Source organism: Kogia breviceps, chromosome 19 (genome assembly GCF_026419965.1).
Source record: "Kogia breviceps isolate mKogBre1 chromosome 19, mKogBre1 haplotype 1, whole genome shotgun sequence".
Lineage (NCBI taxonomy): Eukaryota > Metazoa > Chordata > Mammalia > Artiodactyla > Physeteridae > Kogia > Kogia breviceps.
Window position 1 is genome coordinate 39,150,636 of NC_081328.1, and position 27,125 is coordinate 39,177,760.

At 50.4% G+C, this 27,125-nt stretch overlaps 1 protein-coding gene across 1 annotated transcript; it reads right to left on the reverse strand.

The window, feature by feature from the left end:
• Positions 1–12,328: 12,328 nt before the first annotated feature.
• CAVIN1 (caveolae associated protein 1) lies at positions 12,329–25,746 on the reverse strand. The gene is made up of 2 exons (XM_059048281.2): positions 24,882–25,746; positions 12,329–14,793 (listed from the first exon to the last, which is right to left on the reverse strand). The coding sequence occupies exons 1-2, from the start codon at positions 25,350–25,352 to the stop codon at positions 14,092–14,094; spliced, it is 1,173 nt and encodes a 390-aa protein (XP_058904264.1). The 5' UTR covers positions 25,353–25,746; the 3' UTR covers positions 12,329–14,091.
• Positions 25,747–27,125: the final 1,379 nt, after the last annotated feature.

Consider the following 27,125-nt stretch of genomic DNA (forward strand, 5'->3'; position numbering starts at 1 on the left):
TTTTCTCGGCCACCCAGAGGCCCTGGTGAGTGCACTGTACAACCGATGCCCCACCCACCGGCCAATAAGAAGAGCCTCTTGGAGAAAGGGCGGAGCCAATAGAAGGCTGGGAACGCCCCTGTTCTGGCTGTTCCGAGGGTTTAGTGCTCCTCCCTCCGCAAGAGCAGGGGAAGAACCAAGGCCTTGGGCAGAGAAGCCCGGGGGGAGGGAAGGAAGATGACCGGAATGTCCTGCTGAAAACTCAGCTGAGTTCCTGGCAGTGCGTGACGTCAAGACACTTTAAATGCCCCTGATGCGGCTCTCTTCTGCCTGGTCTCCCTTTTCCCGGCCCTTGACACCACGTGGGGGCGAGGTCGGGAGCCACTTACCACGTGGGAATCAGCCAGTTAGACAGTCCCCAGGTATCGCCAGATCCTCTAGGGGCCCAACGCGTGAACTGGGTTTCTGGGGACAGCAAAAAGAACATGGGTGACTCCCGCCTGCTTTGAACTTCAGTTTCTGCGTGAGTCGAGACACACACACCCGGAAACATGACGTGGAAATAGAGTAATTACTAGAGTGCGTGGGGAGAGAGTAGTGGATTTAACCCAGTCCTGCGTTCCGTCTTCGCTTCGCATCAAAGGCCAACGGCTCGCACATTGGCCGGTTCAAGGGAATGAGGAGACAGTACAGATGAAGAATGACACGTATACACATTGTTTTTATGCGTCTGAGGAAATACTTGAAATTGTGTGCCTTTTTCTTTTTCGCCTTATCTACTTCGAATGCAAGTTTTACTGCATTAAAACTAGTAGTTTATAGGAAATGTAGACATTTTACCTTACATAATAGAGGATGTACTTTGCATAATAGTGTGATTTTGTGTGTGTGTGTGTGTGTTAAGACTATCAGGGTTTTTTAAAAAATAACAGCTATTAGTGTTTGTTTGTTGTGTTTGTTTAGTACAAAGAGGTTAGTAAGATGAAATCTAAAAAGGGCCTGTTATCTCACCACCCAAATAAACCCTGATGACAGTTTTTTCAATGAAACTAACACGTTTGTGGTTAGAAAATTCAGACAGTTAAGAAAAATCAAAAATTAAAACTGAAAATCTCCCCCCTTCCCCCACCAGTCCTTCTCCCCAAGGATAGCTATTCTTATTAATTTCTGGTGAGAAAACCAATGACTCCTAACTGTTGGGGGATCATAGATACTTCTGAGAGTTTGCTGGTGACTATGGAATCTAGTCCCAGAAATATTCAGCATGAGCTTTTACTCACAAATTATCCTGGTTCCCCAGTTTAGACCCTTGGACCACCTGATATGCAAGTGAGAAGTGAGAGCATCTATAGTGCAACTGGTAGGGTCACTCATGGTGGGACTGAGAGTTTCCTATTGCCCTCCTGTAGACCCAGCCCAGCGTGGAAATTGCTGTATGTGTCTGGTGTGTGTGTGTGTGTGTGTGTGTGTGTGTGTGTGTGTGTGTTGGTGGCTGCATTTATCTTAATCTTCACTTCAGGACAGATATCCCCCACCTTCCACTTCACCTAAACTCTGTTTTAGCTGTGCTCTCCCATGCGGTTGACTACCTCCTTAACAATATAGGGTCTGGGACTTCCCTGGTGGTGCAGTGGATTTGAGAGTCCACATCTCATAATTTTGTTCCATCCACCCAAACCCTGCCCTCCTCCCTGACTTCTCTGCAGCTGGCCTTTGTTTCCCTCACTGCCCTCCGCTCAATTCACATGGAACATCTAGCCCTGAATCTATCTGTTCCACCTACAAAACCTCCCTCCAGCCCAGCCACTGGCCTTTCTCCATACTGCCAAGGCTGGCCTTGGCTTAAAGTCAGCAGTTTCTCTCACTTGAGCCAATGCTTTGACCTGAACTCCCTTTTCCAGTCTCATCCCCTCCATCCCACACACCTGAAGCTCCCACACTGAATTTATCACCTTCCTCCAAACATGTCAACACCTTTTGTAACTTCATGCCTTTGCAAATCTCCTTGCTTCCACCCGGAATATCTTCTCTTTCCTCATTCCCTACCTGAAAATTCTTACTCAGTCTTCAAAGCCAGGTTCCCACATCACCACCTCCGGGCTTTCTGAGATTCTTCCTAGCAAAATTAATCTCTTCTGCTGGACTCCTTTAGCAGGTTGTTTCCCCATCCAGTTTGGCATTCTCAACATTGGACTCTAATGAATCCACTTGTTAGCCTACTTCCTGGTAAATAAAATTAATGATTAACATTCATAAAACAATCACCACTTTCCAGGAACTGTGCTAAGCTTTTTACATAGATTATCTTGTTTGATCCTCACCAAAACCCAGTGAGGTAGGTACTGTTATAATTCTCATTTTCCAGTAGGAAACTATGGCCGAGAAAGTTGAAAGACCAGTCCAAGGTCCCACAGATAGAAACTACAGGCAAACTCAGAATGAGAATCAGGTCTGGCTGCCTCCAAAGCCTGGACTCTTTGCCCACATATGCTTGAAAACATTTCCCCTAAGCTTCTGGTTCCTGGAAGCCTAAACCCTTTCATGCTCGCTTTCGTAATCCCAGCATCTAGCCCAGAACTCACCTAAGCCTGAGTTAATGAAATATTAATAAACATGTGTTGAATAATCATATTAGCAACAGCTAACACATGGGGTGTTTACTATGCTCAAGTCCCTGCTTCTGAGCCTGTATTATGTAACTCATCTATTAACTCATTTAATCCTTAAAATAATTCCATGAGAAGGATACTCTGATTTTACAGATGAAGAAAATGAGGCTTATCCAAGGTTAAGTGACTTACCCAAGAACACAGAGCTGGTAAATGACAGTCAGGGTTCAAATCCAAGAGTGTTTTTTTTTTAATTAATTAATTTATTTATTTACTTATTTTTGGCTGTGTTGTGTCTTCGTTGCTGCGTTCGGGCTTCCTCTAGTTGCAGCGAGCGGGGGCTACTCTTTGTTGTGGTGTGCGGGCTTCTCATTGCAGTGGTCTCTTGTTGCAGAGCATGGGCTCTAGGCGCACAGGCTTCAGTAGTTGTGGCGCACAGGCTTAGTTGCTCCGCGGCACGTGGGATCTTCACGGACCAGGGCTCAAACCCATGTCGCCTGCATTGGCAGGAGGATTCTTAACCACTGCACCACCAGGGAAGCCCCCAAGTGTGTTTCATTGGAGAGCCTGAATAGCTGCTCTTCCTTGACTTCATCTCCAGGCTCAAACTTCCTTTTGGATCCCCAAGGAAGGAAGGGTCTAGAGGAGGGGAAAAGATGATGCCCCCACCCTCTACCCATCAAGTGAATAAAGGCAGAGTGCAGAAGCCCAGCCCATTCAAGCCCATGGTGGTTTATAAACATGTCTGCAAATCATTTGACACTTCTCCCATCTAAAGGTAGACTCTCATTCCACATCAGGAGTGACTCCCTTCTAATAAATAGAATACAATGGATTTGATGCTACGTGACTTCTGAGGTTAGGTCATAAAAGGCGATACAGGGCCCTTCTTGTTCCTTCTCTAGCTCTGGCATGGCTAGTTCCTTCTCACCCTTCTGGTCTCACCTGCTCAGAGAGACCTTGTCTAACTACCTCTACCTAAGGTTACTCCTAGAAACTTCAGTCTCTATCTCTATGTGCTGTTTCTTGTGGAACTCTTATCACAATTCTCATTTTATTTATCTGTTTACAGTTTCTTTTTAAATTTTATTTATTTATTTATTTGGTTGCATTGGGTCTCAGTTGTGGCAGGCAGGCTCCTTGGTTGTGGCTCACCGGCTCCTTAATTGCGGCTCGTGAACTCTTAGTTGCAGCATGCGTGTGGGATCTAGTTCCTGGACCAGGGATTGAACCTGGGCTGCCTGCATTGGGAGCATGGAATCTTAACCACTGCACCATCAGGGAAGTCCCTGTTAACAGTTTCTTATCTGTCTTCCTCATTATACTGTCAGTTCCAGGAAGATGGATCTTGACTGTTTACTGCTCCGTTATCTCTCCAGTGCAGGGCACATAGTAGGTACTCAATAAACACATGGACTAAATGGAAGTCCTGTTGGTCCCACCCCTCCCCCTCTGAGCTTTATCCGTTCTCCTCTCCCTCTGGACCTTTTCCACTTATTCCCTCTCTTCTGTCTCTGAAGATGCTCCTTCTTTCCCATCTTGACCCTCAAGTTACCCCCCCTTTCCCATCATGGCCCCCATGTCTTCACCCCCACTTGCTGCACCAAGGTGGTTTCTGCCCTATCCTCTCCATAGGACAGGGCTCTTAAAAGCCACTAGGGACCTCCTCCTCACCAAAGCTGATGTCTTCTTCTTGGTCATTTTATCTAACTTTGCTGTAGAATCTGATACTGCCAATCATCCCCCTTCCTCCCTCCTAGACGTTCTTTCCTCCCTCAACCATCACAATGGTTAACAGAAGCGATTGCATTAACTAGAAAGCTGATGGAAGCTGAAGTGAGACACACAGAGTTTGAATCCTGGCTCTGACACAGAATGAATAGTGCAACCCCGGGCAATCAGCACCCTCATCTTCAAATCGAGAACCTAATTCTGACCTTGGTAAGTTTTCATTAAAGCGTTCTTGATTGGATGATACTCTCAAATTAAGTTTGCAACATGGCAAATAAGAGCCAGGTCATGGCAGCATCCACTGCTCAGGCAGCCCACCTACACAGCAGTGTGACCCTGGGCCAGTTGCTTAACTTCTCTGAGCCTCAGTTTCCTCATCGACAGAACAGAGACTATGAGAGCACCTACCTCATAGGTTGTTGTGAAGATTAAAGGAGGTAACCTGCAAAGCATTCAGTACAGAGTTAGCTATTATTATCTTACGCAAAAAAAAAAAAACACTAATAAAACAAGGGCAGTGTGGGAGAAACTTATTGGAAAGAATCTGAGATCTCTCTCAAATTCCAATAAAGACTTGAACAACCACACCTTATCAAGGACAATTCCAAGAACCTCACCAGAAGGAGTTAGTGGAAGTCCCACTAAACTCTGCCCTTCCCGTGTCATGACTTGACTTGAGGCTTCTACTGAAATGTTCAGTCTCTAACTATGGCAACAAATGCCTTTGAAGGCTAAGCAAAGGTTCCAAATGTTTTTAATTACTTGTGTTTTTATGCTACCACTTCAAGCATTCTTTTTCATTTGATTCATCTGACTGAAATTAAATATCCAATTTCCTGGTAAATGTAGGCTCAAAATTCTAAATTGCTGGCAGAGAGGATTGCATTGGCCCAGACAGGCATCCTTTACAAAGCAGCTATGGACAGGGGCAGGGGACCTGGTCACCCAGCAGAGGCAAAGCCCTGGAGGGAGGGGGCAGGGGTTTTCCAAGCAGAGGGACATCCACTACACATCTGAATTACGTGAGATAATGTTTATGAAAGTGTCCTGCACACAGTAAGATGTCCTTCTCCCTCTCCAACCATCCCACAGTCTACTTTGCTGTTCCCCCAACCCCCTCCATCCTCTAAAGGTGGGCGCTCCTGCTTTAATTCTAAAATCCATCCTCAAAAAAATTTTAAAAACAAAGGTAAATAAATAAAATAAAATCCATCCTCTTCTCTCCCTAACTCCCTCCCTCCTTTGGCAAACTCATTTATTCCTAGCACTTCAAAGACCATCCCTCTTCTGATAACTCTTTTATGCTGAGTCTTATAAGGTACAGATAAACTACTTTCTCAGGTCCACAGCAACTTCCTCTGTAAAACAACTACTTATTCTTATCTATAAAACAAGACCTTTTGGGAATTCCCTGGTGGTCCAATGGTTAGGGCTCCGTGCTTTCACTGCCGAGTGCCTGGGTTCGATCCCTGGTCAGGGAATTAAGATTCCTCAAGCCACACAGCCAAAAAATAAATAAAAAATAAAACAAAACCCTTTTTGGTCTAACATTCCATAATTCTCTCTTAACTGTTCCTCAATCATGCCTTCAGCGTTCCTGCCTCTTTGCCTTTCCACACACTGTTCCCTTTGCTTGGAGGACCTTCCCTGTCCCACATCACTACTTATATTTAATTAACATACATTGAGTATCTACTATGTCAATAGATACTTCTTGGGTCCTGCCTGGCTCACAATAAGTCCTCCTTTCCTGGGAATTGCCCCCTTCACTCCCCAATCATATGCTGGAATGGGTCTCTTCAGCCATGTTTGTATTCCATGGTCCTGTCCTCCTGGCCATAGATTATTAAATCGGGGGTGAACACATGTTTACTGGCTTAATCAGATTCTCTATGCCAGGAATTTGGAATTTGAAACTGAGAGACACAGAGCCTGGGAGCCCTTAGAGCTGAGTTGCATTAATGTCAGCACTTTCAAGAGGGCCATCCATCAACTCCCTCTCAGAAGTCCCTGGAGATCCCCTGATTCCTACTCTTCCCAGCCTTGGAGTCCATGGGATAACTTGGCAGCCTTCCCATATAAGTTCCTTTTTGCTCTTTTGGCCAATGTTCTTTTCTTATGCTTTCAACCAAATAACATTAACCAGTGCAACCGTATATGAGACACGGTTAGGCTCTGGTGACACAAAAATCAAGTAAAATATGGTCTCTGCCCTTCAGCAACAAGTCTTTGAAATCCTACCCTGTGTTAAGGATTGTAACTCAAAAGCCCCCTTTCTCTTTAAGTTTCCCCATATGCCCCAAGCGAGATGAATCTGTCTTCGGTGCATTGATGTTGCATTTTGTTTTACCTCTTTTACAGTCATCACTTGGAGTTATTTTGAATACCTGCCTCTCCCACTAATTGCAAACTGTTTCAGATCAAGAGCTAGATATGTCGTAGTCTTCTTAGTCTCTCAGCTCCTAGCACAGTATCACAAACAGATCATCCGGAAAGAACACCTGTCGCTTTGTCGACCCCTTAGCCTCTCTCCTTCCTCTGACAGCAACCCAATTTTCCTTTGGGAAATCAGCCTTCCTCCACTCTTGGTTCCACCTTGAAGGTGAGTTCTAGAAATGGTACATGACCTAGATTTGGTCAGAGGCACAGTGATTTGAATATGTGACCTATCAGGGCCATATCTGAGATTCTGGAAAGATTTGGAAAGAAACCCTCTTAACTGAGGTTGTTGAGCTGTTAAGCCATAAGTCTGCAGCTATGGATGGTCATCTTTGCCAACACATGGGGAAAATCTGACTGTTAATGAAACAAACACAGCAGAGAAGAGGAGGCAGGAAGAGAGAGAAATTCATAATGACATTACATCAGAACTTGCAACCAGACACCACTGGACCTATCACTGGGAACTTTTTCAATTACATTAATTCCCTCCATGTTTGTTTTCAGCTTTGGTTTGTTTGTTTGTTTTGTTTTAACATCTTTATTGGAGTATAACTGCTTTACAATGGTGTGTTAGTTTCTGCTGCATAACAGAGTGAATCAGCTATACATAAACATATATCCCCATAAGTCCTCCCTCTTGCATCTCCCTCCCACCCTCCTTATCTCACCCCTCTAGGTGGTCACAAAGCACCTAGCTGATCTCCCCATACTATGCGGCTGCTTCCCACTAGCTATTTTACATTTGGTAGTGTATACATGTCCATGCCACTCTCTCACTTCGTCCCAGCTTACCCTTCCCCCTCCCCATGTCCTCAAGCCCATTCTCTACATCTGCGTCTTTATTACTGTCCTGCCCCTCCCCTAGGTTCTTCAGAACCTTTTTTTTTTTTTTTAGATTCCATATATATGTGTTAGCATATGGTAGTTGTTTTTCTCTTTCTGACTTACTTCACTCTGTGTGACAGACTCTAGGTCCATCCACCTCACTGCAAATAATTCAATTTTGTTTCTTTTTATGGCTGAGTAATATTCCATTTTATATATGTGCCACGTATTCTTTATCTAGTCATCTGTCGATGGACACTTAGGTTACTTCCATGTCCTGGCTATTGTAAATAGAACTGCAATGAGCATTGTGGTACGTGACTCTTTTTGAATTATGGTTTTCTCAGGGTATATGCCCAGTAGTGGGATTGCTGGGTCATATGGTAGTTCTATTTTTAGTTTTTTAAGGAACCTCCATACTGTTCTCCATAGTGGCTGTATCAATTTACATTCTCACCAACAGTGCAAGAGGGTTCCCTTTTCTCCACACCCTCTCCAGCATTGTTTGTAAATTTTTTGACATGGCCATTCTGACTGGTGTGAGGTGATACCTCACTGTAGTTTTGATTTGCATTTCTCTAATGGTTAGTGATGTTGAGCATCCTTTCATGTGTTTGTTGGCAATCTGTATATCTTCTTTGCAGAAATGTCTATTTAGGTCTTCTGCCCATTTTTGGATTGGGTTGTTTGTTTTTTTGATATTGAGCTGCATGCAAATTTTGGAGATTAATCCTTTGTCAGTTGCTTCATTTGCAAATATTTTTTCCCATTCTGAGGGTTGTCTTTTCGTCTTGTTTATGTTTTCCTTTGCTGTGCAAAAGCTTTTAAGTTTCATTAGGTCCCATTTGTTTATTTTTGTTTTTATTTCCCTTTTTCTAAGGGGTGGGTCAAAAAGGATCTTGCTGTGATTTATGTCATAGAGTGTTCTGCCTATGTTTTCCTCTAAGAGATTTATAGTGTCTGGCCTTACATTTAGGTCTTTAATCCATTTTGAGTTTATTTTTGTGTAAGATTTTAGAGAGTGTTCTAATTTCATTCTTTTATACATAGCTGTCCAATTTTCCCAGCACCACTTATTGAAGAGGCTATCTTTTCTCCATTGCATATTCTCGCCTCCTTTATCAAAAATAAGGTGACCATATGTGCCGTTTGTTTTGTTTCATTTTGTTTTTTCTGCTGAAGCCAGTTTGAGGTGAGTTTATGACACTTGCAATAAAGTCTTACAATTCATTCAACAAATGTTTATTGACATAGTGTTCTGTGGAAGCCCTGAGAAGGGAATGATCAGTATGGCTTGGGTGGAGCTGGGGAAGAGGTTGGTTTACGCAGGGAGGTGGAAAGAGGGAGGCCATTCCAGAGAGCAGTAACAACCTGAGCAAAGGCCCACAGGCCTCAAAGTGTGTGGTCCGTTTCCTTCTTTCTTTTCTTTCTTTCTTTCTTTCTTTCTTTTTTTTGCCCACGCCACGAGGCTTATGGGATCTTAGTTCCCCAACCAGGGATTGAACCCAGGCCCTTGGCAGTGAAAGTGTGGAATCCTAACCACTGGAGGGCCAGGGAAGTCCCTGTGGTCCATTTCTGACCAGCAGACTCCTAAAGAGTATATTAAAGAACAGTAAGGCGGGACCAAACTCTCAAGGGATCCTGTGAGCCACGCCAAGGAGTTTAACCCTTTGGTCAGAGGAAGACATTTAAACTGTAAAGTATGTTTTCATTAAAATAAATCTATGTCTATATTTATATTTATATCTATACCTATCTCTATCTCCATCTCTAACTAGCAGTAATGTGGGGAATAGATTGGAAAGAGAATCTAAAGTCATTTCAAATACTCCAGGTGAGAGCAAATGAGGTCTGAACCAGTCCAAGACTGGCTGCAGCTGTCTTCTCCTGACCCCAATGGAAAGTGACCTCTTAGGGATAAGGACTTTGGAGGCACCATTTAGAGACGTGATAACTCCATCTGAGGCTGTAGAGGAACTTCCTTAGATCCCAGCTGTGACCTAAGAACGCTGCCTGCCATTATCAGTAAACAAAGTAGGTTGAAGCCCCGTCAAGCCACCATATTACAGCTGCTCCAACAGTGAGCCCTGAGGGAACTCAGGATAGAAACAAAGAATGCCCGCCATCCTGCAGTCAACTGCTGCAGCCACCCCCAATGGTGCATCCTGAAGAGACTCAGGATGAGAAAACACAGGATACTGGCCCCAACAGCTGAGGTGCATATCAAAGGAATGATTTTAATGAGCCCAGATTTTGCATCTTCCAATACGTAAAACAGCGCTAATTTCATTAACTTGAGATGACTGTATTTCTTTAATTAACAATAATCTTTTAATGTTCCAACTACCTGGCCTTTTTGCAAAACTCCTATATATCTTGGCTCCCCCTCTCGCCTCTTCGAACAGTTTCTCAGTGTTATCTGAGATGCTGTGTCCCAGGCTTGAAGCCCTCAGTATGTCTGCCGAATAAAACATAACTCAACTTTTAGGTTGTGCTTTTTTTTTTTTTTTTTTTTTGGTCAACACAGGTAACATTTGATGGGATACTTTTAGAGAAAATACCCCTAGTTTATTGTCTGATTCTAACCCATGGAAATAGTGTTAATGATGGGTGGGCAAGTTCATGACCTGTTGGTAAAAAAGATGCTTTGTGGGCTTCCCTGGTGGCGCAGTGGTTCAGAGTCCGCCTGCCGATGCAGGGGACGCAGGTTCGTGCCCCGGTCTGGGAGGATCCCACATCCCGCGGAGCATCTGGGCCCGTGAGCCATGGCCGCTGGGCCTGCGCATCCGGAGCCTGTGCTCCGCAACGGGAGAGGCCACAACAGTGAGAGGCCCGCGTACCGCAAAAAAAAAAAAAAAGATGCTTTGTGGGAGTGCGACCGTGGAACGTTCATGGGTAGGCAGTTATTTCTTTAAAGCCTCCTACTCCCTTCAGTCGCGAGAGAAGAAAAGGAATAATTTCTGATGTGGGGAGAGCTTCTGGGGCTGCGGGCCCACGCTGTGACGTAAAGGAGGAATGCCATGGCGCAGGGGCCAGCAGAAAAGTGGCTACTCAGAGAATTTGGGCTGCTTCTAACAAAGTAGTGCCCAGAATAGAACTGGGTAGGGAAGTTACAGCAAAGTAACTTGGCTGGTATTGAAAGTGTGGTGGACCAGTGAGGGGGGTAGCTTGTAGAAACAAAGTGGGAGGGGCCAGGAGCCTTGTTGCTGTGGGTAAGAGAAGTAAACAACGGCTTGCTATCCCAGGGCCCTTCCTCATTTCGCTCCGGCTTATCACTCCGGGGTCCTGACGTCATTCCCTGCTTCTCACAGCTGCACCTCTATATCCCAGAGGAAGGAGGATCCTTAGTGGGTTTCTCCTGACTTTCCTGGCTCCCAGGCTCTGAATTTTCAGCCTCAATTTTCATTTCTTTAATTAATTTTTATCAGAGTACAGTATAGTATAATTTCATTTCTTTTTAAATTAATTTTTATCAGAGCATAGTTGCTTTACGATGTTGTGTTGGTTTTCTTTTATTTTTTTGGAGGAAAGCCAACCCTTTCTGGGGGATTTAGAACTCGAGACTGCTGTGCTTGCTGCTGGGGGCGGCAGCAGGAGAGTCCAAAGGAAATGTATGCTTCCTTAGTAAGGACTCAGCTTACTTGAGGTAGTAGCAAGAGGCTGGGATACAGCTCCAGAAATGACATTGTTTTTATTAGGGACACCACTCCCCAGGTGATTCTGATGCTGGTGGAACCCACATGATGATTTGTGTCCATTGCTCTAGGAAATCCATAACTTGTGGGCAGGTAGGGCAGGCTGCTCATGGGGAAGAGAGGCTGGTACAGACAATGAAAGAGATGCCCAGGGACTCCCAGGGTGGTCCAGTGGTAAAGAATCTGCCTTACAATGCAGGCGACGGCAGGTTTGATCGCTGCTCAGGGAATTAAGATCCCACATGTAGCAGAGCAACTGAGCCTGTGCGCCACAACTACTGAGCCCACGCGCCCTGGAGCCTACACGCCACAACTAGAGAAGACAAAAAACCCGCACGCCACAACTAGAGAGAAGCCCACGCACCACAACAACGAGCCCACGCGCCACAACCAAAAAGATCCTGCATGCCTCAACAAAGATCCCGTGTGCCGCAACTAAGACCCAACACAGCCAAAAATAAATAAATAAATAATAAATCTTTAAAAAAAAAAAAAAAAAAGAGGTGCCCATCCCAGGGCTGTGGGGAGAATTAAATATGCTGTGTGGTTATGACTGGCATCTATACCGTACACTGGAATCCCTTCTCTATGACATTCAGGCCTCTGAGTCAGGGCCTCTGACTTTTCCTCTCCCCTAGACTGCCTCCTCTAGGTCTGATTTGGCAGCGTGAATCTGGGGGAAGGTCAGGCTGAGTAGAGTTAACTGGGTGGGTCTGCAGGACCAAAGCTCTGACAGCGAGACGCGGATCTAGACAGTACAAAATTACAGACACAGTTAAACGGACTGGAGCCAGGCTGCCTGACTTAGAATCCCAGCTCCACAACTTACCAGCTACGTGACCTTAGACCAGTCACTGTGTGTGTGTGTGTTTTTCCATTTCTAAATGGGGATGATAACAATACCCCACCCCCACTCCCCACCCAGGCAAGTGAGGCCCGTTTAAACCCAAGGTCCTCTCTCTCTCTCTTTCCCTCCCTGGTTCCCTCCTGTCCTCTGAAACTCATCCTATGTAACTGCCTTCGGAGAATACAATCCAACACAGATCCTTTTAGAAAAGCAGGTTTATTGGTCGGGCTGCTCACCAGGACACAGCAACACGAGAGGCTCCTCAGAGCCCACAGGAAACTGTATCTGCCCACAACTCAGGCCCCTTCAGCCCATCAGCACCAAGGGACCTCGTCCCACAATCCCCATCCTCCCTCAGCCAACGTGTCTCCAACCATCCAGAAGAAAGAAGGGAACCAACAGGAAAAAAAAAAAAAAAGCAAAGCTTTGTATTGTAAAAAAGATGTGTCCCCAGGCTCCCTCCCTCCACCCCTTAAAAACAATTAGCTGCAATTCTATAATGCAGAGCAGAGAAGATAAAGCACAGGAGGGTAGAGGGCGGAATAAGGCAGCCTTCAGCCCTCCTCTTCCGGCTGTGACTTGGGGGTGAGGGAGTCTGTCCTTGCTTCTGACAAGCCACCGTTACGGGGGAGGAACAGGGGGACTAAAGTGTCCTGAGGAGAACCTGATCAGAAATCAGGCTTTTGGACTGGAAGCAGCACCCCTCTCATCCCAAAGAGTCAGGAGAGGAACCCACAAGGCGAAGGAAGTTTTGGCAAGTTCTGCAGCTTTATTATAACTAGCTCTAGGGAAGGATCTTGAGAAGAAACTGCCAGGAGTGAGCCAAGTCTTGGCTGCTCTACCCACAGGAATTCTATACTCTCCTCCCCTCCCCTCCAGCTCTCAGCTTGGTGGCCTGGCCTTTAGCACCTAGTTCTTTTCCCCCGTCCGTCTCCCTCCTAACTACCAGCTCTCCGCAGCCTGGTGCTGCCCTCTTCTGGGACCGTAATTTTATGGGCTCTGAGAAATGGGCTGCCCCTAGAGCACCATGCCCAGTGCAGGCATGGGGTGAGGCTTACCTCTCTCTTCTTTGGATCTCGGATTTCTCACATTGCCCTCCCTTCTTATCCTGAAAATGGTCCTGCTGTCCTTGGAGAACCCCAGTAAGATGGGATTCTTGTGCTGTGTTTCTCACGCTGCTAATGGACTTTCTCTTTTCACCCATTTCCACCTTCTACTATTTCCTGTTCTCTTTCAAAGCCATAGCCATATGCTCCTGGGTGCAGATTCATAAACAGTAAGTGCCCCCCTACCCCCGCTCCCCAAGGGCTCTGCCTGGCTCCAGCCTTCCTTATTGGGACCTTTTGCAGATACAGCCTGTGCTAGACCCTCACCCAGGGTCACGGCTCACTCTGCCCTCTCTCCCCCGACACTGCCCCAGATGCTCCCCAAAGCTGCTTTCACATCCTTCTAGTATGGGGTCTCCCATGTACGCAAGGGGCCTCTTCAGGATTCACTCATCCCTTTCATGGTAATTTTGGCTTTGAAGCCGCCAGGGATCAGGATGAGAAAGAAGAGCTCAGTGAGCAGGAATGACAGCAGCCGGGTGTGAGTGTTACGGAGAAGTGGGGGGGAAAGCAGCTTGCTTGCCCAAGGGGGGCCCAATCATGGAAACGACAGCAAGTTCCTCTAGGATCCCCGACTTGGATCCCCAGGACGTGCATCACCGCCCTCTGCATTTCCACCCAGCATATGCCTAAACTGGGGCTGTCCATTGTGCAGGCTGCCTCCCCCTCCCGTCTTAACAGCCGTAAGACTCGGAGGGGTGCTACTTGAGGGGAGGTGTTCTCAATTTAGAAATATCCCAGCCCGTTTGGGGCCGAGAGAGAATGCGAAAGAGAAAGTTCGGAGAGAGAAAGGAATCGGGGAGGAGGCGGGGAGAGAAGGTGCGGCGCGGCCTCCCGGGCACGGCCCCGCGCCCCGCTCAGTCGCTGTCGCTCTTGTCCACCAGCACGGCGTCCGACTCCTCGGTGATCTCCAGCAGCGTGTGCACGTCGGGGCTGCTCCCGCGCAGCAGGTCGGCAGCCTCGCCGCGCTCCGCGCCGCCCTCCTCTTCGTCGGCGCCTACCTCCACCATCTCGGTGGCCTTCAGCACCTCTACCTCGCCCTCGCGTATCTTCTTGACGTGAAAGGTAAATGGCGGCACCCTGTAAACCGCCGTCTTGGAGCGCGCGTAGACCACGTGATCGGGCGTGAAGGACTTCCGCAGCTTGTCTCGCGATGTCTTAAGCTTCTCCCGCCGTTCGGCGGGGACGAGGCGCGTGCCCAGCTTGTTCATGCGCTTCTCCAGAGTGTGCCGCGTCTTCTCCAGGTTCTCCTTGGTCTTGAGGCGGGTCCTCTCCAGGTTCTCGCGGGTGCGCACCTTGGTCTTCTCCATCTTCTCCTTGGAGAAGGCCTTCTTGAAGTCGTCCACGCGCCGCAGGCCGCTGCGCTTGATGCGCTCGGCGCGCGACTCCTCGATGACCTCCTCCACCTCCACCGCCTCGTCCGACGACAGCTCGAGCACCGCCGCGTCCTCCTCGGGCCGCTCGCCCTCGGCCAGCTCGTCGCCTTCCTTCTCGGGCAGCGCCTCCGACTCTTTGAGCGACTTGCCGATGCTCACTTTGGCCGGCAGTTTCACTTCATCCTAAAGGGAGATCAGAGCGAACAGATGAGGGGGCAGAGCCGGAGAACTGGGCGGGGACTTGAGGGGACGCCGGGAGAACCCGGAGCTGGGCGGTGGTACCCGTGAAATCGGCCTGGACTTGCTCGCCGTTGTATCCCCAGCGCCTGGCACAGAGCTGGACACCTCGTGGGCGCTCAAGAAATACGTATTGAATGAATAGTAACTATACAGACAGGGCGAGGAGGGAACCGAGCTTCGGATCGGAGTCTGGCCTGTGTTTTCGCACTTCAGTTAAGTATCTCTGCGGCCCTCCAACCATCTCCTTGAGCCCTGCGACCACCCATTTTAAACCAGTCCTTACCCTTTGCGTCCCAGGGACCACAACTTAACTTTGGAAATGGGCAGAGCGCCCTCTGGTGCACTGAGCCCCGCACTGCCCAAGCCAGGCCAAAAACCAAAGGACAGATTCTGTTTAGGTTGAGGGGTGCGGGTAGGGGGATGAGCTCACAGCCAATCTCAGGCGGCCCCCAAGTAGGGTACTTGAAGGCAAGTTTACCAGAAAGGGAGTGCGTTTCCCAGACTTCGTATCATTTCAGAAGAACCAGTATTAGGGAAGCAGAGCTGTGGCCTTATCTCCCTCCCCCGCCTCATACTGTTTGGCTCCACCAGTGGACATTCTCCACCCTCATGTAGAAATTGAGGAAAGAGGAGGAAGCTGGCTGGGAGCCAAGGACATGTTTTCTTCCCAACCTAGACGTTTCTTCTGGTTCTGACGTCCCTGCCTTGGAATGGAAGGGAGAGATTGCTTTTCCATTCTTGCTCTTTTCCCCCCAAACAGGAGCTCAAGGGACCAGGAGTAGGAGGGCAAGAGATCCTGGAGTTCAGAGCCAGTTCTTCCCTCTTCCCCTGGGAACACCTAGCACCAGCACTGTTTTCCATTCTGGGAAGATTTTCCAAGATCCTGACTGTGGACCAACATTTCAGAATCTCAGGATCACCTCTCACCAGAAGGTAGGGGAGATTGAGCACAGACAGGAAAAGGGGACATAACCCAGAATGTAAACAGGCTCTCCTCTGTGGTCCAGACTCTCTTTAGGGACTTCCTACAAAGGAATGATAGGCAGTAGTTTTTCTAAAGGGTTTTCTGAACATTGTTTTGCAGAATTGTAAGAAAACCCCATCTGAGAAAAATGCGGCAACACGAGCTGACCTGTCCCATGAACACACACACGCACCCGCATATACGCGTATACATTGACTGCTTGGTATCTCTGTACCACCTGCTACAGAAATTCCTTCCCCAGCCCCCAACCTCTTTCCTCTTCCCTCCCATCCACATCCCCACAGAGTTTCCTGGTTTACATTGAAAACTAGGAACACCTCCTCCCAACTTCCTTCCCTCCCTGTCAATATTATTAGCAGGGACAAAGAGGGAATGCTGGCTCCACCTCTTCTCCCAAACTGGGCACCGGCTCTGCTGGGCACCAAGCCACCTCAAGCTCTTGTTACCCAACTACATCTCCCAGCAGGCAAGGTGACCAGGGCTCAGGGCATGCTGGGACTTGTAGTTTCCACCTGCCACAGCTGGCTGGGTACTATCATGGGCATCCTGCGGCAGTCCGTCCATCCTCTGCTTCTTATCACTCATGGAGGCGTTGAAGGGGTGTTTTCCTTGCTCGGAGTTTAGGAGGGTCCCAATCTCTCTTAGCAGTCCCTCTGATTCCCAGTTGTACCCTTTGGGTCTCCCTTTTGCAATCACTTCTCCCTGCCTGCTACCCGAGCTCTCTCTCTTACACACCATTTTAGGACGCTCTATCATCTAAACTTCTGGCTACTACTTCATCCATCTCCACCCAGAATTTACCGGCAGCCCTAGTATCAAAAAGTGTCAGCTCTGATCTCTCCTTCACAGCCTCCTAGTCTAAAAACCCACCCACGCTTCCCAACGTTTGAAGGAGAATGCCTCCTTTCACTAAGCTCAGACTATGTGGATGAATTAAGTGAAGGATTAAGCGTGATGGGTGGGAAATCGTCGGGAAACAGTCCCTGCTGCTGGATACACATTGTCTCCCTGCCCCACCCCAGCACCCCTGATTCTCCCCTCTGCTCCACTCCAACCCCTAAAAGCTGAGCTGGCTGGTTTTCCTGGTCTCTGGCTTCCTAGATAAAGGTCTTTGCCAGCTGAGTTTGAATGTGAACAAGGCTGGGGAGAGAGTTCCAGACTTCTTGTAATCAATCGTGTCTTCCTAGTGCCTGATGAAAGGTCTCAAGTACAACAACAGGGAGCAATCCCAGTGAGGGGAGATTTATTCCTGGATCTGGGGTTGTCTCCCCCCAGTCCAGAAATGTACTTGGAAGCCATTCGTTGTAGGCTTCCTCCAGAGTGATGGCTTACACCAGAGGAGCTGCCTTCTTAGTGGAAGTTCAGGGGATAGGGCAAGAAACTGTTTGACCTAAGTCCCGGATAATATACAGTGGATTGGTGCTGGAGAGGATATACCACCATGACTTTAGCTTTTCACCTCCATTAATGGATTTTGTCTTTTCTCCCCATTTCCAAGCTAGGTTTCCCCTATGACTCACAGCTTTGGAGTGCTGTCTTGGGCCCACCCAGTTGGCCTGTTGCTACAACAACCAGCAACACAATCCCAAAGCACCTCCCCCAACCCTGGGCACAGAGGCTGGGCACCTCTGTGCCACCCCTACTTCCCTGGCAGAGCTCCTAAGCTAAAGGAGGGGCCTTAGGGTGGCAAGGAGAGAGAGCTCTGTTTATTCTGTTTCTACATTTTTATTAAACAAAACCACCAGTCCCAACAGGCTTAGTTTCCAGAGTTACCTTTAATGACCAGGTCTGAACAAAAGCATGCACAGCTTCCCCTGCCCCCCCCCCCCAAGCACACACAGCTCCCCAACCCAGGAAAGCGCCAGTCCAGGATGAATTTTAGAGGAGCCCCAGGATGGCTCCCAGCCCCTTCCTCTCCACTCCCCAACCCTGCTATATAAACTTAAGATCCTCTGGCTTAGGAAGGTTTTTATATAATTATAATTTAATTGAGCACCTACTATTTGCCTGGTCCTTGGCCAGGCACTTCACATTTGTCAGGGAGAAGGGACAGGTGTCATATGGCTCTGGGTAGGGCCTCTCTTGACTTAGTTCTGTCCCCAGCCACTGCCTGCGAATGGCCAGAGAAGACATTGCAGAGGTCATTCAGAGACCCAGGATCTGGATCTGCTCAGAGACCATGTTAGAGGAGGGTGCAGATGGGGAAAGGTGAAAGAGAGGGCAGTCGTAAAAACTCAGGACCTCCACTTTAGGTTGCCAGGACAAGGGGGTGAAAGACACTAAAGGTAGAAGGGTCCTTCTTTTCTGCTATAGCATGATTCTCAACAGGGGGCATGTTGCCCCCAAGTGGGTCGAAATTGGTTCTTGTGGGGGAGGGCACAAATCTTAGATATTGCAATAGTCTGTGGGGCTCCAAAGAGTCCTGATATGTAGTATATCTGTAGTGTTAAAATTTCATGGGAAATAGATAAGTAATAAGAACCTGTTGTATAAAATAAATAAAATTCTAATAAAAAAAATTTCATGGGGGAGAGGACAATTAGGGGAAAAAAATGTCTAAAAGGACTCCTTAGGAGAATGATATTAAACAAACAAAAAAAAGGTTGAGAAACACTGTGCCATAGGGAGGCCAGAGCCAGTGAAAATGTACCCCCTTCTGGCCTCTCTGAGTTGGCAGCTTTTGGGTGCTCCACCCAAGGCAGGATCTGGCAAACATAAGGGATCTTTTTGCAAAACATTTTCTAAAAAAACTGGAAAAAAATAAGTGTCAGTGTTTTCCCGAACTGTAGAGAGGGGGTGGAGGGCACAGAACAGACCCCAGGCCTGGGCTTCATGAGGCCCCTCTCCAAAGAGGCTTTGAGCCAAACTGGTCTGTCCCTGAGGAGGAGGCATAGGGGGAGGGGAGGGGGAATCAGAAGTGTGGGCAGTTGCAGGCTATCTCATGCAGGCAGCAGTGGGTGCAGCTCAGGTGTGGTGTCTGGAGCATCTACTGTTAAGACAGAAACCAAGACATAGGGGATGGCCCTTCCCATCACCTCCCACCCCATCTCCTGAACTCCCCATAATGAGAGAGTGTTTTCACAATACCCATCACCCAGTCACAAGGGGCAGTGGCTTGGAAGAGGCCAGCCACCCCAGACTGGCCACTGCTAAGCAGTGAGCTGGTGGTGGACTGGGGACGTGACACCCCATGCCCACGGCCCCATGTCACCCAGGAGACACTAAGTACTCCCACCGGCTGTTGGCTCCTCTGGGGTGGGCAGAGGCCCAGGCTCTGGGTAATAGGGCAGGGTCCTAGGTGTCTGGTCAAAGGGTGGGAGCTCAGGCACTGTCTCAGGCTTCAGGTCAAAAGGCTCAGTCTCAGGCTTCAGGTCAAAAGGCATGATCTTGGATGTGGCCAGGTCTGAGGGTACATTCAGCTTCTTCTTGGGCTAAGATGAGGAAAAGGGGTTTAAGTGGGGCTTGGGATGGGTGTGGACGGAGTTGGGAGGAGGAGGCCTTGGTTGGCATGCAGAGTTGGGGCTGGTGAGTAGAGGGGAGGGAGCACACAAGGATTAGGATGGAAAGACACCACAGTTTAAATTCTTCAACAAGAGGGCCCCAGGGCCGAAAGGGGAGGGCCAAACCCAGGCCCATGAATTAATAACCACAATTTAATCAGAACCCCCTCCCTGCCTCCCTCTAGAATCTTCCCCAGTCCCATCCTTGGCCTCCTACCTTCTACCCTGACCCAGCTGTGGTTGTGGGATGATGCTGTTGGAAGTTGCAGTGATGGGGAAAAGAAGCTGCTGGGGGCAGGGAAGGAGTTTTCTAAGAGGCCACTTGTTAGACTCCAACTGGGGAGTCTCCAAGGAGTAAAAGAGAAGGCAAACAACTTCACTGTCTTGAGTCAGATGCTGCTGATCCAGTTATTCCCCAGGGCAGAGTGGGCACGGGTGCCGCCCCGGATAAGGAGAGGGAGAGGCATGGAAGAGGGACATCCTGGCTATTTCCCTTTGGCCACATCCCCACCTCCCGCCTCCCTTGCCACCCATCTCCCCACCCACTTATAGGCCATCAGACACCCAGATGCACAGAGAAATCAGGATCAAAAACAAAGCTATTGATATTTTTGGGAATTCCCTGGCGGTCCAGTAATTAGGGCTCTGCACTTCCATTGCAGGGGGCATGGGTTCGATCCTGGTTGGGGAATTAAGATCCTGCATGCCGCGCGGTACGGCCAAAAAAAACCCCCCAAACCAAGCTGTTTTTACAACCAGTGGGCCTATGTCCTGAGGCACCCAGCAGCAGCTCCCAAATCTCCCTCCTGAGTGGCTGAGCTGCCACTCTTGCTTTGGACAATCAGGAGAAGTCAGGGGAGAGGGATATTTAGGGGCACTACCAGACTCCAGCGACAACAGTGTTGAGTAAGGCGTGCAGCCGCAAATACCCAAAGCAGCAGGTGCCCACCTTCCCTGTAGGATACAGGGAGAAGGGGTGATTGGCAGGGAGGCTGAGGAGAAAGGAGCCAATGTGGTCCTCTCTTAGCCAGGGGACACCCCTGCTGGCCAGGGAGCTCCACTCCTTATACCCTGTACCCCTCTTCTCCACTGCCATTGGTGACCACACATTGCCTCTGCTTCAGCACTATGAGGCTGAGCAGCTAATGGCCACCAACTTAGCCACTCAGCTAACATTGTGTGCACGCGCACGCGCGCACACACACACACGCACACCCAGTGGCAGGACTCTGCAACTATCTGCCTCAGAGAATGAAGGAGCCAGAACTACCTTAGGGCTAGCCTCCTCCCTGATTTCTTCTGCACAGCCCAGGAACAGAACGGGGAGGCCGGGAGCAGAAAGTGTAGCAGAAGAAGGGGTACACCTGGGCTCTTGCCCCAGCTTTGGCCCCCAATCACTTGAATGACAGTAGGCAAGTGACTCCCCTCTCTGGGCCTCAGCTTCCTCCACTACGAAATAAAAGAGCTGAAGTTGATTATCTCCGAGGCATCTTCCAGCTCAAAAAGTCTACAGTGACAGAATGATGAAATATTCACAATGGTATGGTTCAAAATAATAGAACAAACCACCACTCATCTCTGCAGTTGGTTGCCTAGCAACAATATTCCCTTTCCCTATCAGTTGCTCTCTCTGTGCCATCTCCTCCCTTTTTGATTTTGACCTTTACAATAGTCAGACTTTATTTGCTTTAAAAAAAAGAATCAGAGGGAAGAGTATGATTTCCTTTGGCCTTAGGAATACTTCTAAGAATATGCTCCTATGCTCCCTGCTTTGGATCCAGTGACCAGGAAAAACAACCCAAAGCTAGCTCTTTGGAGGAAGGGTATGGTAAACACTCTCTCCACTAGGCCACCAGGGTAGGGGGTGAGAGGGACCAGAGCCCCAAGTTGGGAAGAATTTTGGACAAAAGTGTGGGGTTCTTCTGGAACCAGATAGCCCAGATTTGCTTTGAGTCCAGGAAAGAGCTATAGGTTGGGTTCGGATTTGAGGAGGAGAAACCAGCAGGCCCTCATTTCAGTCCTGGTATCCTCCCCTTTAATGCCCATGAGCCACCTAAGCCCTTAAATGCTTCCTGGTCCTATTTTTTTTTGCAGTATGTGGGCCTCTCACTGCTGTGGCTTCTCCCGTTGCGGAGCACAGGCTCTGGACGCGCAGGCTCAGCGGCCATGGCTCACGGGCCCAGCCGCTCCGCGGCACATGGGATCTTCCTGGACTGAGGCACGAACCCACGTCCCCTGCATCGGCAGGCGGACTCTCAACCACTGTGCCACCAGGGAAGCCCCCCTTTCTGGATTCTAAAAGAACTCTAACAATATCCAAATTAGTCGTCGTCTGGGAGAATTGGCTTCTTAATGACCACGGCTCCCCTTATTGCATGGTGCCCACAGTCGGCCTGATCTTCCTAGCAGTTCTCAGTCCACTACCCCTAGCTACTAGTAGAATTCACTTCTCTCATTCACTAGCTGTTGCCTAATGAGGTGTCGCCTGACAGGATGGGATGCCAACTGCTAGTTTTTGTTTGGGAGACAGGAAGGGAAATGCCAAAGAAGGACAGTAATGACTCAGAAGTGGGTTCAAGGTGAGGGCCCTGATAGCCTGTGATGGGAAGGGCTGAATTTCGTGTGTGTGTGTGTGTGTGTGTGTGTGTCTGTGTCTGTGTGTCTGTGTGTGTCTGTGTAGGGAGGTGTCAAATGCAAACTTAACCGTGAAATCATTATGTCTAGCAGTTCCCTGAATCTGGGTGGGGTCACACAAGGGATTCCCTCCTTTATCCCCCAGGAAGAAGGTGTTGGAGGCCAGATGGCTTGATCCCACAGCTGGGGCCTTCCCACCCTTTCATGCTCCCTCCACCTCACCCTCCCTTGCCACATCACCACCTCCCACATCTGCAGTGGGGAATACCGTACCACCTCCCCTGCTCCCACACTGGAAAACTCACATCATCCCAGGAGGCCTTTTACCAGATCTCTCTGCCTGGCCACCCAAACATCCTACCCCCTCAGCCTGAGTTTATCGTAAATGTTGCTGCCCCCAAGCTTCCCTATTAGGTCTGCCAAGGCCCAGAGCTATTTTTACCTCATTCTCTTCCCAGGCCTGCAGATCTCAGGGAGGAGCAGCCTCCAACTTCCTCCAGCAGCTGAGTACTCCACCCCCTCGCCCCCACCTGGAACATCTGCTCTGCAACTCAGGGAAGATTCCCTGTTACTGGAATCTTTTCCTTACCTCTGAGCTCCTCTGTGGGTTGGGACCACTTTAGGTATTAGTTATCTCTCCTGTGGTTTGGGGGCTCAGGGTCCGCAGCTTGAGCCATTCCTTCTCCCTCAACTCTCTGTCCCCCACTGGCCTTGATGCAGTCAATGCCACCCTGTGATTAGACCCCCTCCCCACGGCAGATACACAATATACAGACACACAATCTGTGCCAACTGCCGAGAGGCAGTAACAGAGGCATGCCATTGGCCTCTGCACAGAAATCTCTCTCCATACCTGTCCTCTCAGAATCTTCATCTTTGACATAAGGAGGTTTACTTCCAGCCTGAGAATTTTCCCAGGTTCTGCGGTCTGGGACATTTCAAGTGAGAAGGGTCACCCATCCAAGCCCTACATGGCTCCTCTCTACCACACCAGGCTCTGGAGAAAAGACAGAGCTGGCTTGCTGCCCCACACCCCTCCCCTGTTCTCCTTGCTTTGATATATCCCAGCACTAGGCAGTTCTCTTTAAAAGTCACACACCACACACACACACACACACCCCATCCTACTTCCTCGGAGCAGTTAAATTAGGTAGAAACAATTCTGGGCAAATATTTTCTATCAGATAGTGCTATATGGGGGAAGCAAACTGCTTAAAGGCCGAGTACCTCTCAGGAGTCCCTGGGCGCCAGCGGGTTGGGGGAGTGCCACTTCAGCCTCTGTCGCACCACCACCTCCTCAGATAAGTGTCAGCTCACATATGTCTACTGCCCCCAAACTTGTCCCAGTCTGCATTTCTCTCTCTCTCTCTCTATTTTTTTTTTTTTTGTGTGTGTGTGGTACACGGGCCTCTCGCTGCTGTGGCCTCTCCCATTGCGGAGCACAGGCTCCGGAAGCGCAGGCTCAGCTGGCCATGGCTCACGGGCCTAGCCGCTCCACGGCAGGTGGGATCTTCCCGGACCGGGGCACGAACCTGCCTCCCCTGCATCGGCAGGCGGATTCTCAACCACTGCGCCACCAGGGAAGCCCTGCATTTCTCTTAGCTCCACCACACTGACCAAGACAAGGACCTCACCACATCCCTCCCTGATGGTCACTCAGAACCCAGCATACCAGGGCCTCTGAGCAGTCAGTGAAACCACAGCTTCCTGACAGAAGTCCTCTCCCTGAGGGGATGTGGGAAATCTGGCCTTCTTTTCTTTCCATTCCCTTCGGTAGGGGCAGGAAGGGGAAGAGGGGACATAGACTAACCCTTCCACCCCCACGATCTCACCTCCTTGGGTGGGAACATCAACCAGGCCCGCGGGAAGCAGAGAGGAGGCAAGGCTGGGCACATTCCCACGCCATCAAAGATCATGGAGCGCTCGGCTCAAACCCACCCCTAATGGGATTGGAGAGGCAGAGTGGAGAGGAGCAGCAATGCTGAGGTTCCCAGGTTTACGTGGGGTTAGGACACAAAAACTCCATTTTCATCTAGGCGGGAGGAATGGGGAGAGGTGCAAAGGAAGCCACAAGCTGTCTGGGCGGAGCTTGGGGCGCGCCAGCCTCCCGCCGCCTGTCCTCCAGCTCCTCGGCCGCCCCCGCAGGCATGCGGGTGACTCACCGCGCCCAGATCGCGGGGCCCGGGTCTGGGGGGCTGTCCCCTCCCCTGCACCAGACCCTCTAGCACTCCTCGGGCCGCGGGCCACCACCCTCCCGCCGGCTGCTTCCAACAGACTGGACTGAGGGTACAGGCACGCCACGGGCTAGGGTGTCCACAAGGGCCGAAAGTGCCGCGAGGCGGGAGCAGATCGCAGCGAGGGGGCGGCGTAGGCGGCCTGGGCTGATGCGGGGTCCGCGGGGGCGTGCTGGCAGTCGCGTCCCTCGCCTGGCGCAGCCCCCGCGGTGCGTGCCTGAGCCCTGAATCACCCGCTATATCGGGCGGGCAGCGCCGGAGGCCCCAAACACGGGCCGCGCCGCCTGTGTCCGCTTACAGCGGGCCCCAACGGCCGCCAGGCACCCCGGCTCTCCCCAAAACTTCCTCCAAGTAGGAAGACTTTTGACAGAGCCATGTCGGGAGCGATCTGCGAGGGGCAGTGTCCCCGAGTCCAGCCCCCTAACTCGGTTCCGCTACGCGTTTGACACCAGAGGGAGGGGCTGGGTGAGGGAGCGCAGGATGCAGAGCGCGCCCCTCTGTGCGCTCCGGGAGCCCGCCGCCCACCCGACTCCACCTCAGGAACGCTCGCTGGAAGGAGGGCGGTTCCCCCGAGCCGGGCCAGGCTGGCGGGAGAGCCGCGCCTCGGGTAGGTCCCCCCACCCCAAGTCCCGGACAGGGGACGGCGGGCCTCTGGGCGCGGTCCGCCCGCCAGCTCACCTGGTAGATCATGACTTTAAAGTTGCGGCGCCGCAGCAGCTCGGCCTCGTTGACCTCCAGCTTCTTGATCTGGCCGGCCTGGCGTTCCAGGCTGCCGCGCACGGTCTTCACGTTGACGCTGACCTTGCGCACCTTCTCTAGCAACTTGCTCACGGTGTTGCTGGTGGTGGCGTGTGCCTTGCCCAGCTTGCTCAACTCCCCCTGTATGCTCTGCACGGCGCCCTCCATCTCCGCCTGCCGCTCCTCCAGCTGGGCTTGGGTCAGCTGGATCTGGTCGACGGCGCCGATGATTTTGTCCAGAAGGCTCAGTACCATCACGCCGTTCACCTGGTCCGATTTGATCAGCTCCTCAGAGCCGGCCCCCGACGGCTCCTCCGCCGCCGGAGCCCCCATGGTGGAGGACCCCTGGTCCCCGGTGTCGGGGTACCCGGGAAGCGGCTGCTCGATGATGTGGAGCTGGGTGTCCTCCATGGCTGCCCGGAGCCGTGCGGGGCCGGCCGGGTGGAGCTGGAGCTGAAGCGGGAGACCCGGAGAAGAGGAAGAGCGGGAGGGGGCAGAGCGAGAGAGAGCGGATAGCGGAGGAAATTCGAGCCGCGTCCGTGCGCACCGGGATGGCGGCCAGAACTGTGGGGCGGGGGATCGGTGAGTTGCCCGGCTCCCAGGCCAAACCCCGGAGTCTCGTCGCCCATTGGCTGGCTCGGCCCCAGGAAGGGAGGGATCGGGGCAGAAGGGGGGACCGATGCTGGGGAAGGGGGGAGGCGACCCAGGGGGACCCAAGAGCCGAGCGCCCCACCCTTCCCAGGATGGTTGGAATAGTTGGAGCGAGAGACTAGGGCCTCCGCTGGTAGCGGAGGCGGCGGGAGCGGGACTGGGGCGGAGGAATGTGAGCTGCGGTAGGGAAACAGGTCCTAGAGTGTTGCTCTACTTTTCCCTCTCGCTCTTTTCGCTCACCGGCTAACCCACCTCCCCCTTTTTAAGTTCTAGATTAGGTCGTCAGGTGGGACAGGATATCCTGAAGTTACGTGCAAAATATTGTAGTATTTGCCTGTGTCCAGTTTTTGAGACGGAAAGGATCCATGGCTTCCACAATCTTCTCGAAGGGGCCTCTAACTACCCACCCCACGAAGTTACCCACCACTGTTCTAAAAGGTTGGGGGTCGTTTGCGGAAGGGAAGGGAGAACTTAAGTTAGAGTCACGGCGGTGGTAAGGGGCCGCCAAGCTCCTCTAGGTTCCTCTTAGAAGTATTCTAACAGAGGAAGATTAAGATGGGCAATGAAGTAACAACTAAAGCTTTTTACCCACTAAAAATCACTCTCCCCTGTGTTCCCGCCCGCGCCAGAGACCTGGCTGACACTGACCTCAGAGAGCAGGACTGGGAGTCATCCATCTCTCTGGAGCCCAGAGACTCGCACTCAGCAATCTGAGACATCAAACGCCACCTGCCCACTTGACGGACCAGAAGCGGAGGGCCTGGAGAGGGCAAGTGACTTGCCAGGAGGTTACCAGCAGGTTAGCGTTGGCTTGGCACTCAAACCAGGTGTCAGGACTCCTCTCTTGCACTTCCCACCGTAGCAGGCTGTATCTTTCACTGGGACAGGGAGGAGCAGACGCTCACCCGTATGTGCCGCCAGCCTGTCGGTCTAAGGCTTAACTACAAACATATTTTCAACCATGATGGGGACCGAGGAGCAGGCAGTTCTGAGCAGGATCAAGAAGGGCCCTTAGCTCAGAAGTCCGGGGGAGAGAGAGTGCCAATTCTCCCCCATTTTGCTCTCTCCCACAGCACTGGACCTGTGAGTTCCCTGAAGCAGCACCAGCCCCCTTTGCCCCAGAAAAGCTGCAAACCTTTTCCCTGGTTAGGAAACCAACCTTCGGTTTCCCCAGCTGGATAGATGATGGTCTTGGCAAAAGGTCAGTTCTAGTCTGGCATGCATTATCATTAGGCAGAATGAAAAACTGCTTGGTGGGGACCCTGGGCCTATGAATCCAGTCAGAGAAGCCACCAACCCAGAAAGGTGCTGAAGGGCTCCCTGCCTGGGATAGCGTGGGATCATCCGGAATAGTCCCAACAGCTATTGAACAAAATATTTCCCCTGGCACTTCAATAGCTGTTTCCACAGAAACGAGTGGTTTTCTTATCTGAGATTCAAATAGAATGAACTGGTATATAAATCACATGTATTTACATACTAGAACTGACAGATTGCCAATTTATTTTAGAATTTGAGAGACAATGTGTTTCA

Bases quoted from the DNA above. Each gene is read 5' to 3' on its own strand.
- CAVIN1 (XM_059048281.2), bottom strand. From the start codon at position 25,352: ATGGAGGACACCCAGCTCCACATCATCGAGCAGCCGCTTCCCGGGTAC. The intron at 14,794-24,881 runs GTGAGCTGGCGG...ATCTCCCTTTAG, and splicing joins TTAAAGTCATGATCTACCAG to GATGAAGTGAAACTGCCGGC.